At 38.8% G+C, this 13069-nt stretch overlaps 1 protein-coding gene across 5 annotated transcripts in view; it reads right to left on the bottom strand.

The window, feature by feature from the left end:
- Positions 1-13069, bottom strand: part of DIP2B (DIP2 acetate--CoA ligase B (putative)) — a 236316-nt gene that overhangs the window by 50140 nt on the left and 173107 nt on the right. For all 5 annotated transcript variants that reach the window (XM_027106260.1, XM_027106264.1, XM_027106262.1 and 2 more), the window contains 6 exons: positions 10148-10345; positions 8605-8696; positions 6788-6898; positions 4996-5119; positions 4275-4384; positions 630-732 (listed from right to left, as the gene is read on the bottom strand). In XM_027106260.1, coding sequence (XP_026962061.1) covers positions 630-732; positions 4275-4384; positions 4996-5119; positions 6788-6898; positions 8605-8696; positions 10148-10345 — 738 coding nt within the window. The remainder of the gene's footprint in view (positions 1-629; positions 733-4274; positions 4385-4995; positions 5120-6787; positions 6899-8604; positions 8697-10147; positions 10346-13069) is intronic.

Here is a 13069-nt window from a genome sequence, read left to right as displayed (position 1 = left end):
TATAACCCATTATATGAATGTATTATATAATAATCAACTGCATTTGTTGGCATTTTGATTTCATTACACACACATATATATTTTTAACCAGACAAGAATGCAGCTCTGTAATGCTGCTATAATGAGCATGTATTAACTTGTTTCATTCTATGAAAGGAAAATAAAACACTAAAAAAATTAATATTGTGAAGAACATTCTAAGGGGAATAGTCATTACACAATATATATCAACACATCTAAAGTCCAACAACCCAGAATACATTTTTGTGTTTTAATTTGTGTTTTTTGGTAGCAGAATTTCTTTGACTCTAACTCCATACAGCTGGTGGCAGCTCTAACGCATGGGGAGATGGAGGTACCTGACATTCCGCGGCTAATAAGCACATGGTTTTAATTAGTTTTCTATTTCTGCACTCTAGAAATCATGCTTTACATATTTGGTTTGCCCAGAATTCTAGCTTCTTTAAATCACAGCATATTTGTGAAAAAGAAGAAAGCAAGCCAAGAATGTGTCTTAGAACATTTCCCTCTGAATGCGGTCATTAACTGGAGTCCAGCCGCCGAGCGCTCTGCGCGAAGTCACACAGATCTGAGCTCACAGTGCAGGCAGTCACGGGGTGAAGTCTGACCTTCAGAATAATTGCAGGCCTGCGACAGAGCTTGGCAGTGAGACAGCATTGCAAGGCGGGACACTGTAACTCCCATTACACTCCCTTCTTTGCTTGTTTTATACTAGAAAAAAAAACACAAAAACAAAAACACAAGAAACAACAAAATGGGTTATTTCAAATGACAAAATTAGAATTCAAAAACGAAACCCCGAAAAGCCATGACGATGGGCTGAATTTAACATTTCATATAAATATCTGAGGCTACGCACTTGGGCCCCAAACTCTAATCACACAAAGATAGGACTGGGTAATGTCAAAGCTCAGCGAAAGTATGTGTGAAAAATTCTTAAAAGTTTAATTAGTCGTCAGTGTGAAGTGGCTGCTAAAGAAGCTAAAACAAACATGTGACTTCAGCCGTGTTAACAGAAGCACAGTATCAAATACACGGCAAGAGCAAGGGCTAAAGGTGTGCAAGTGTGGTCCCTGTCTATCAGCAGCTCCCAGCTGGGAGGGGAGGCTGGGAAATGGCCTATTCACTCCTCCAAATCAATCAGCTATAATTTTGCTTTTACCTCGATGCTCCATTCAAGTTGCTTTTTACCAAGATCAGTCACATTTTTATTGTTAAATCAAAAGCACATATTGCATACGTTACTTTATCAGACCTTTCTGTAATATGTGACACCTCCTTTCTTTTTTTTTTTTTTTGCTTCAAAATGTTATTTACTTTTATTTAATAGAATATGTGCATATTCAGCAGTCCTTTGCAATGAGAGTACTGATACACGAATTCAAGCCTATCCACATTTTAAAGGTTTTCTAATTCCATCTCAGAAATGCCTTAGTAATTTTATTACAGATTATCACTTTCATAAAAATTAAAGTTAGTCAAAAGTTTAATATGGCATAGTGTATCTCACTTCTTCTTTTTTTTTTTTTTAGTATTTTATTTTATTTTATTTATTTATTTATTTTTTAACATCTTTATTGGGGTATAATTGCTTTACAATGGTGTGTTAGTTTCTGCTTTATAATAAAGTGAATCAGTCATACATAAACATATGTTCCCATATGTCTTCCCTGTTGCGTCTCCCTCCCTCCCACCCTCCCCATCCCACCCCTGACACCTCCTTTCTTGACACTTTCTCCTTCCTTGGCTTTTGTGATACTCCCCTTCCTATTCAATATTCTCTCTCTCTGTCCTTTCCCTCCACTTTCTCTGCCCATCCCTTGAATGTTGGCATTCCCTGAACGTTCTGTTCTTCCTCTTCTCTTTTCACTTTAATTCATCAGGGTACCACATTCCTGATGACTCCCAATTCTCTACTTCCAGTCCAGACCTCTCTCCAGAGATCCAGACTCAGAGGGTCAACCCTTCCCCTCGAATGACCCGTACTCCTGTGAAACGCAGCCAACACCACCCCTCTACCTTTCGCCCATGAAAACTTTTCTTGCTGTACTTCCTGTCTTAGCGAAGGATGCCATCCATCATCTATCCAGCTGCCCAAGTCAGAAACCCAAGTGTCTTTCTTGCCTCTGCCCTCTCCAGAGTTAGTCACTAAGTCCTGTCTCTTCTATTTCTTACTGTATCTCAATTCCATCCAACCACTTTTCTCCATCCCCATCACCATGAACTTGGGCTCACCTGGATAACTGTGAAAGCTCCCCATTTCCCTTCTTAACTCCACCAAACAGATAAATCTTTTAACAACATATTTATTCTTGTCACTCTTCTGCTGACAACCCTTTAAAAGCTCCTTATTACCCACAGGATACTTGAAACTCACTAGCAATGTCCTGTGGGTAATAAGAGGGTCCCAAGTGAAAACTGCAAGTTAATTCAGAATAGCAGAAGCATAGAAATGTAGAGGACAGTAGTTCTACATGAGGTCAGAGAGCTAAGCAGGGGCCACAGAATGAAGGGCACTTTACCTTTTAGGAAGAACCAATAAAGAAGAGTGAAAAGGAGTGGTCAGTCAGTAGTCAGGGAAGCCAGTGAGCAGTTTTAAGGGGGATGAAGGGGTGAACCATGTCATCACTGGGAGATGATATGGATTGAGAGCTGACTGCTAAATGTGGTATTTTAATCGCCTGTTTACTTGTCTGTCATTTAAATGTACCCAGATCCCTTCCATCTTTAAAAGCAATCCTCCTTCGATCCACGTTGCCTCAAAGCTACTGCCCACTCTCTTCCCTTCTATAGCCAAAGTTATCACTACAGGGCTCAAGTTGGGTGGATTTTTTTCCCCAAACTTTTTTTTAAAATTTATGGATGTTTATTCATTAATTTAGCAAACAGTTGGTGAGCATTTACTAATATGTCTCAAGCAAGATGCAGAGTACTCAAGGGCATAGCTTTGAGAGTGAATCAGGTATGAGTTTGAGTCCGAGCTCTGTCAACTTCAAGTCAAAGGTTTTAGACAAACTTTGGTTGGTTACTCAAGTTAAAGTCTTAGTCTCCTCAGGTACTAAGCAGGTTTAATAACAGCCCCCCACCTCACAGGGTACTTGTGAGGACTGACTGAGATAATGCATATAAAGCACTTGGCCTGGGCTTCCCTGGTGGTGCAGGTTTAGAATCCGCCTGCCAATGCAGGGGACACGGGTTGGAGCCCTGGTCTGGGAAGATTCCACGTGCCGCGGAGCAACTAAGCCCTGTGCGCTACAACTACTGAGCCTGTGCTCTAGAGCCTGCGAGCCACAACTACTGAGCCCGTGTGCTGCAACTACTGAAGCCTGTGTGCCTAGAGCCCGTGCTCCGCAACAAGAGAAGCCACTGCAATGAGAAGCCCGCACACTGCAACAAAGAGGAGCCCCTGCTCGCCGCAACTAGAGAAAGCCCACGCGCAGCAACGAAGACCCAACACAGCCAAAAATAAATAAATTTTAAAAAAGTAAAAATAAAAAAAAATAAAGCACTTGGCCTGGTGCCTGGTATGCAGTAGGACTTAATCCCTCAACTGAATTATGTTATCAATCAGTCAAGTTCCTACACTAACATTCAATACCAAACCCTCTAGCCATCTGTTTCTTCTTGCTCTTTATCTGTTAAATTTGTTCTTTTTTTTTTTTTTTCGGTATGCGGGCCTCTCACTGCTGTGGCCTCTCCCGTTGCAGAGCACAGGCTCTGGACGCGCAGTCTCAGCGGCCATGGCTCACGGGCCCAGCCGCTCCGCGGCATGTGGGATCTTCCCAGACCGGGGCACGAACCCGTGTCCCCTGCATCGGCAGGCGGACTCTCAACCACTACGCCACCAGGGAAGCCCTAAATTTGTTCTTTTAAAGCACAGCTATTTGTCCTCCTCAATTCTCCAGTCTCTTGCTTCCCATCACCCCCCACCACTCCCATCCCCAAAGCAGCAGAAAAATATCTCTGCCAGTAAAGCATTTCTTAAACCTCTGAACTTCTCTAAGTCTTTTGTAACTTTCTTATATGACAAGGATCAATTTCTTTGTTGTCTTTCTCTTGAATATGTATTTATGTTCAAAATAATTAGAATAGAAGGGCCACTATAAGGCATTTTACAAGCCAAAAGATGGAAATCTAACAAACCAGGAGGATCTACTAACATTAACACTACAAAAAATTAGTTTTAAATTTTGTGGGACAGCAATTGAAGCCAAAGGAAAAGTCAGAATGTACATCCTAGTCTCAGGACTTACCTCAATGTATGCTGGTTCTGTACCAGCAGGTGAGATGTGGGGTTGCCAGTCTTTAGGTGGCTTTGAAAGGTACTTGGAATCTGTTACAACCCATTTGAGCCGGGGCCAACCTAAATCAAACCCAAAATAAAAATTGAATTGCCTAAGCCATCAGGAAAGGAGTTCACAATGAATTGGTCATTTTAAATATCAAGAGACCAAATCAAGGTCATTTTATAACCAGTAAAATATCTTTATTAGTGTTTAGTGATAAATCACCAGACAATTGTACCTTCTTTCGAAAGTACCATCGTTCCACATGCTAATTCCAGGCCTTGACATTACCTCAACAACTGGGAGGTCCATTTGGCAGTGGAAGTCCACTGAGGATAGGGTCTATCCTCTGTCTCTACATGTAGCATTTAGCTTTAGTGAACAGAGTGGTAGCTTTTCCAACCATCAGCATAAAGGTTAAGGGTGTGGGTTGTGGAATCAGACAGATCTGGGTTCAAATCGCTGCTCTGCCATATATTAGCTGTGACTTTGGGCAACTTACTTAACCTCTTTGTGTCTTACTTTCCTCACCTGTAAAATGGGGATAATAATGGTACCTACTTCATAAGATTGTGAGAATTAAATAAGAAAATATATGTTAAGTACTTAGCTATTATTAAATTAAAACACTAATTAAAGCACTCAGCTTTAATTTTTAAATGATAATTCAGGTACAAATATTACTAACCTTTAAACTGTACAATTTCTCCATTCTGGGTTTTTGGCAATCCCTTTAGACAAACTTCACTGGTAAGAGCTAAGGCAATACCACAGCTTCCCAGCAAGAAGCCAATCTGCTGCCCTCCAGCATCCTGTGGAGAAAAGATAATGAGCAAGGCAGGGGAGTGAACGTGAGCATACTGAAGGCCCAAACCTGACACTTAGTAACACTCTGGCACTTGTGTGACACATTCGTGGAACCCCCTGATATCTGGCAATTGTCAAAATCCAGTGACAATATGTTCTTCCAAATAATTTCTACAACACAGTGACTTCCTGAGTGCAAATCCCATTTTATTAATCTGACATTGCTAACGATGAATTCCACCAGCCCAATGCAACCATTTTAGTGAACGGTCAGCAACACTCCTCTCTTAGATTAATCTCAGGAAATGAAATAAAAGTGAACATGGTTAAGTTGTCTTGACCTAGCCATACCTCCAAATCCAAAAGCAAAGCAATTCAGGTCAGAACAAAATAAATAATGTAAATGGACATCAAATGTACAAATCTACAATGAAAGTGAATGGACGGTTATACCCAGGTCCACATACTCCTTATTATTCTATTTTAAAGGGGGTAGATTTAAGCCTTACAGCAATAGCTGAGGAAGAAACCAAAAGAGATAGCCTAAAGCATTTCCATTAAAATTTCATCTTAAAAGTATCATTATGAAGCCACATAAACATTGCCAACTTAATAATTTAAGAACAACCCTATGATTTCCTGACCAATCTAAAGATACTATACCCATCAACCAGAGTTTCAGGGATGCTACCCAGTTTTTTATTCCTTTCAGAAAATAATTTTTTTCTTATAAATCCATAGTCTCTACCATATTTGTCTTCACCATCAACTCCCAATAATAAACTGCACAAGAAAATTAGGGTCAAACAGCTCATGGAGAGATCATTCAGTTAAACTTTGACATCTGCCACATATGCTTATTTTAGTAGGACGGATGTGTGGTCAAAGTAAATTCTGTACCCCAGAGTAGTAACACAACATCACTGCATCGCCCTTCGACTTAATGGAGGCCCTAGATGTTATGATACAGTTAAGGGAAATCCCTTCACAGAAAGGTTTCACCTATTGTAAATGTGGATTATCTATAGTCTCTGAAGCAAGAGTGGTACTTCTTTTTTTAAGATTTTTTTTGATGTGGACCATTTTTAAAGTCTTTATTGAATTTGTTACAATATCGCTTCTGTTTTATGTTTTGTTTTTTTTTGGCCCCAAGGCATGTGGAACCTTGGCTCCCCGACCAGGGATCAAACCCACACCCCCTACACTGGAAGGCAAAATCTTAACCAGTGCACCACCAGGGAAGTCCCGAGAGTGGTACTTTTTGTTGTTGTTGTTGGCTGTACCACGTGGCTTGTGGGTTCCTCGACCAGGGATTGAACCCGGGTCCACGGCACTGAAAGCCCGAGTCTTAACCACTGGACCGCCAGGGAATTCCCGAGTGGTACTCTTTATAAATGGTAATCGTTGAAAAGTCAAGTATGTCCCCATAACTTTTACGTGATATATAAACACTAGAAAAATTCTATCTCGGTTGAAAACAGGTTATTTTCATGAAACTTATAAATACTCATAAATAAATTTTCTACAACTTTCATGTTTTTATAAAGTGAAGCTAAGTACTTAAGAAAGTGGTCAGACTATTTTTTAATGTTGTAACTGAGTCAACTGATCCAAGAACCCAATGCCTGCCATGTCGCATCAGGCTACCCTTCTCTTAAATTTAGCAATGTTACCTTTCTGGTAAGAGGTACCTCTATAGGCACTGGAATCACTTCGGCCAGGAGACATCCATAAAAAGCCACCATAAACATGACTGGATCATTGTTGGGGTAAACCAGGGCTACCTATAATACATAATGACATTCAATACAGAGGAATAAGAGGAGACTAACGCTTTCAATGCCACTAAGTGATAGATTTATATATGACATTTAGCATGGACACAATACATCAAACCATTTAATGGCCTAAAGAAAATTAACTTATTCAGAAGGATGCACACATCTAAAAAGATCTCTGTCATTCCCACGATTATACTAGGCACAATTCGGGGACTATAATGCAGTTCAGCATCATCACCATAAGAATTTTACATTTAATTCTATTGGTGATTTAGCAGTAAACAACCCACCTTCAGTAGTAAGTTAATTACTTAGAAAACCTAAGGCAATTTACTTTAGTGCAGGGCTAAAGCAATAAAATTAATGTGATGGATCTCTCTAGACAGACTAACATATTAAAGAATAAGCCTTATATCTCTCAGAGAGAACCTACAAGCATTGACGGACTCAATTACCACCTTAGGGCAAACCTAAGGTTTCTTACTTTTTTAACAGATTCATTGCATTAATCCTTATACTCACTTAACCAACAATGCAAGTATACTAGCAAGAAGGCATTTGGTAGTAGGTATAAGCAATACTGGCAGAAACCATTATGAATATAAAGTTAATTCATTTACAAAAGATAAACAGTGAAACCTCCATAATATGTTCAAACCTGTGATCTCACCTGTAATGCATCAGAGATAACTGACCCTTCCTAATTTCCTCAAGGAATGCAAAAACACAGAAGTCACGATTGTTGTGGAGTTTGTTCCTTGGCTTGGATATTCACAGATTAACATTTGAAACTTAATTATGTCATTGGACTTTTGTTTCTCCCTTTCTTTCTCTCACTTAAAAATTCTCTTAACTTACTCCCAAGATAAGTTCAGTTCTGAACCTTCTAGAGTTCTAAAAAAAATACTAAATGCACAAGACATTTAAACAACCCATTTCCTTTCTGCACACAAGTGTCCATGTTGTTAGGAAGACACGAAATTACCTTCTTAGGGTTCAGTGAAGATTATGATACACTCACAAGTCATACTTAAAAGTAAAAGCCACACTTTAGATGCCCTTTGCCAAAATGCAGAAGTATTAATATCTTTAAAAGGCTAGTTTAGGAAATTTTGTAATCATGAGCCTACTAAAATGAATTCTGTTGTGTATGTAGCTGGTGTTTCATTCTACAAGCCCAAATGAAAAGTAATATTTGATGATAAGAAGTAATTTTATTTAGAAAGTGAATAAAACCTTTAAATATTGAAAAAAATTTTAATGTCACCTCTAATTTAAAAAGAAATTAATGATGTCAATTTGTTTCTTCTTAGAAGTAACATAAGTCTCCCTCCCTGTCCACAAAAAACCCCAGAATATTGTTTTGAAAGTTTTATGGGGCATTTTTCAAAGAAAAAAATCAAAGAGTAAACTTGATTGCTATTTTTGTTGTCTAAATATTGAAATATTTATTTACAGAAAGATTTAGGTTTCTCTTTATTTTCATTAGTAAAGAGACACGTGAATATCCTTCAAACTATAAATGCAAGAATTATAACCTGCGTTGGAACCAAACCATTTTCTATTTCTAAGAGTAAGAGTTATATAAATTGTGCTGTTGTACATTAAAAATTCAGAATGTGCATGCTAGAAAACAATAAGCATCACCTCCCTAAAACAAACAAAAACCCCCCCAAAAAACCAACCAAACAAACAAAAAAACCAATTACCCTGTCTCCAGGTTTTAACACAGGTTCATTTTTGGTCCCCAGTTTATTAAGCAGTGTGTAGGCCAACTTTAAACTTCTGCTCCACAACTTTCCTGGAAAAAGAAAACAGTCATATAGAAACACACAGGCCTACTTCAGCAAGAGGGCATTCAGTTCATCAGCACACCAAAGGAGATAACGGCCACTAGCAAATGATACATTAGACAAGCATCACCCTCAACACACAGAGAGGCCCTCCGCCACAAAAACTGCTTCACAGTCACTCTAGTTTACGAAAGCCAGTGCTGCCTTCAAGCAAAAATGAAACATCACCGAAAGCTCACTCTGATTTAGATAATATTTCAAATTCTTCTCTGAAGTAATCTGAGTATCTTTAGAAATAATCTGATGTGAGCTGATCAGATTTAAAGGGAAGGAAACAAGTTTTTATCACAGGACTGAAAATCAGAAGACAGCTTCTTTCTAAGCTTTTTCTGAAGAAACACTTACACATATGATACTGGATACCTGAAGTAAGTGCAAAGCAAAAGTACGCCTCAAATGACTGAGCATTCCATACCACTGTATTTCAGTGAAAACAGACAATAAAATGGAAATTAACTGTATGAAACATGTGGATATAGTCAAAGATGTTAAATAAACATGTAAAGATTTGGCTAGCTGACTGCTTTCTTAAAGGGCGCATGGATGAGATTAATGTACAGCTTCTGAAATGAATGCTAAAAACAATTTTAGGGGGAAAAGCCTATTGCTCCCCTCTTCCGGCTCCTTTCCCCGACCACCCGTAGAAATTCTTATTTTAGATTATGAAGAAAGTAAAATCATTTTATTTTGCAAAGATATGTTAGTTTTACACACAACTTGTTCAGAGGGGCATTGAAGATGGAAACTCATGTCAATCTGTACAATTCTTTAAATAAAAACTATTTCTCTAAAGTATTCCATATGGAGATCTATGGACAATGTATACCACTTGTGAAGGTTGAAAAAGGAATCTGTCTGAATAAACTAGTACAAAATCTCACAGCCCAAGTTGAATCCATTCTTCTTGTTATTTAAAAAAAGAAATAATAAAAATAAAGTTATTTTAAAAATTTGTAAAACAAAACTAAATGGAAAACTACTGATTCTTTGTTCATTATAGAATTTTGTGCCTATTACACGCAAGAGGCAGGATGAAGTAAATGACAAAGATCTAAAAAGTAACCAATTTCAATTTTTAGATAAAACCACCTGATTTTTACCATATGCCATTAATCCTGCCCAAATGTCTTCCTAAAATCCTCTCCTAATGTTTAAACATCAGTGGATCTAAAAAGTCTCTTTCTTCTTTTAAATATCAGCTGGCTTGCAACAGTCCCTTTAGCAAAAGAAAATATTTGGCAACAGCTATACTTAGAACTTAGGATCCTATTAAAATAATTTAAAAGATCTAGTGAAACACAATGACCAGTAACTGCTAAATAGCAAGATAAAAACATTACCCATGATAATCTGAAGAACTATTAGGAGAAAAGGAAGGAACTGGACTCCTGAAACTCACCATAAGTAAGAGTGTAAATTGGTTTCCCTGTTACGTCCAGTGCAGTCAGACAGGGGCATTTTGCCTGAGTGGTGCCCCAGCGCTGCAGGGCAGACTCAAGAGCAGGAGGCCAGTTACAGATGACTCCTAGTGGCTCTCCCTTCACAGGGGTCATCTGCCGTCCCTCAGGCTTGGGTTGGTTGGGGTCTGGCTGAGGTACTGTACCAAAACAACCCCAACAGGTTATGAAAATAAGATCTGAAGTAAGTACAAATACCAAGTAACACAACTTAGGTCTCTAATCTCAAGTATATTTCCCCTTTCCCTTTATCTTCATCTGGCTTGAACTCACTCTGAGAAAATAAAGGACGTCATTAGAAATAGTAATCCACAAACTGGGCCTTAATTCATTTTCCCACATAATCGTAAAATCATATTTAATATATTTTACACAACAAATCCTGACTCTGACAAAGCAAATGCCTGAACGTTCAAAAAAACACAAAGCATACATTTCTGTTTAGCAATTTTACAATTTTTAGTAAGCTTGCTTTTAGACCTTTAGTTTGTGTCCAATGTTAGAAAGCCAGGTTCCACCTCACCAGGTTATGTTTAATGATAAAGCATTGAACTATGAATCAGAAAACCCAAGCTTACATTCACTTTTTACTAGTGTGACCTGAGGCAATAGGAGTTACCCCAGCCTCAATTGTCCTCATCTATAAAATGGGGATACAACAGGGTCATATTGGACTCAGGCAGACAATGGGCATGAATGACAACGTTCCTTCCATGTCTCTATACCTCTGTGCACATCTCATATGGCCAATCCCTTTGCCTCCTGGTGAACTTGCAGTCATCCTTGTCGGGATGGAGCTCTAATGGTACCTCCCCTGGGAAGCCGCCCGGGGCCATTCCTTCCTTAGTGCTTCCACACTGTGTGCTAGTACACCCTTATTAAAGTACTGAGGATGCTCAAGAGCATCTACTACTCTATAATTTTTTCTCCCCCTTTGACTGAGAGCTCTCTTTTTTTTTTTTTTAATATTTATTTATTTATTTGGCGGCTCTGGGTCTTAGTTACGGCACACGGGATCTTCGTTGCGGCACGTGGGCTCTTTAGGTGCGGTGTGCGAACCCTTAGTTGCGACATGTGGGATCTAGTTCCCTAACCAGGGATCGAACCCAGGCCCCCTGCATTGGAAGCGTGGAGTTTTAACCACTGGACCACCAGCGAAGTCCCTTGACTGAGAGCTTTTTGAGAGAAGACATGGTTCATATTCCTCTTATTGCCTAGAGTGCCTAATACATAATGGTTGCTCAATCAATGTTAATTAAATTGAACTGAACTTGGGGGACAAAAAAGAAAAGCACCAGGATCATTAACATGGGCAATTCCAGAAACTGGAGGTGACTAATATTTCATATTCTTTCATATAGACAAAACTTAAGTCCTCTTAATTTTCTACAATAAACAAGTATTATTCAAACATTAAAAAGCAAAAAAAAAAAATCCTGTATTTTCATAGCAGGAAAGATAATTTACATATGGAACAAAAGGCCAAGTATTCACTGAGTGCCAATTATGTGCACAAGATGTGATAAACATTGAGAAGATAAACGCTGCACATATCATTCTTTGAACAAACATTTATTGCTTCTAATAATGCCGGGTACAAGGAATACAGGGTCCATGCCCTCTAGGAGTATCCAGACAGTGGGGACACACTCATACACAGAGCTAAGTAAACATGACCAGTGCATGACAGAGACAGGTACAGAGAGGGCAGAAGAGGGCCATGCCACCCAGCTTAGGGGATGGGGTCTCCCACCTGGAGGAGGTAATGCCTGAGCTGAGTCTTAAAGGGAGGGGAAGGGTAGGGATTAGCGAGGTGAGTAGGAGATGAGAGAAGCATTATAGAAGAGAGAACAGATGGAACGAGCAGCAAGTATTAGAAGGGCAAATGAAATGCGAAATAAATTTTATCTTACAGCTCAATTTAATGACAGGTTGGGGAAACTTACTTAAAATGTCACTCATTTTTCTACTGATACAAAACTAACAGTTTCTCTTCCCAACTCACTGCCCTAGGTAAATAACATTTGCATATTCTCAGACCCTAAACCACTGGATTAAGTATAAAAATAAACATGGGTGATTCTAAATAAATAGTTTTCTTTTTATGGACAGATTGTATATATGGTAGGCATAGTTCTGGTCATAAAAGTCCGTACATTATTGCCATCCATTAGGCCTCAATGCAGACCCTGGGGCACACTCTTCCAGACTTCCAAAGACATATAGATATTTTTCTTTTCCAAAGGTAATTGTCATTCAAATAAAAAAATGCTGCCTATTTAAAATTAGTGGAAAGCTGTTAGCTCTATTCTAATTGAGCTCAAGTATGAATATTGCTCAAGTATAACTCTATTAAACCTTGACCTTCACTTGCCTAGTCAATACACAGTACTAAAAAGACTGAAGAGGATATTACTGGCACAGACACCCTGAAAATATCAGTCCATCAAGAAAGATGACCATAGTTCAATGAGTTTAGTGACTCCTAAAGAAACAGAAATTCATCTTAACCTCATACGTCAGGTTGCTTGTTGCTTCCTGCTGTACAAAGTGGGCTAAGACTGGATCTGGTCTACCAACATGCCTAGTTCCATTAAGGTTTGCCTACTCTTAGCCTCAGGACGTAAAAATGGACTGCAAAACTACCAAGACTTAGTTCTTTGGATGAAAGCTTTTGTTAGATAGAACTATCAAATGGCCACCCTCATTCCATCTATGCCGCCATATGGTCCCCTCCCAATCCTTCTATTAAATTCCAGACATCATATTATTTTATCCCTAAATATTTTTAAAATTATTGAATGAATAAATCACTTATCACTTCCTCTAGGGAGCCTTCCCTAACCACACAGATGAAATGGAGT

Source organism: Aethalodelphis obliquidens, unplaced genomic scaffold (genome assembly GCF_003676395.1).
Source record: "Aethalodelphis obliquidens isolate GAN/ISIS:26980383/991018 unplaced genomic scaffold, ASM367639v1 scaffold8, whole genome shotgun sequence".
NCBI lineage: Eukaryota > Metazoa > Chordata > Mammalia > Artiodactyla > Delphinidae > Aethalodelphis > Aethalodelphis obliquidens.
The sequence above is the reverse complement of the archived record's forward strand: the minus strand, read 5'-3'. Positions and strand labels throughout refer to the sequence as shown.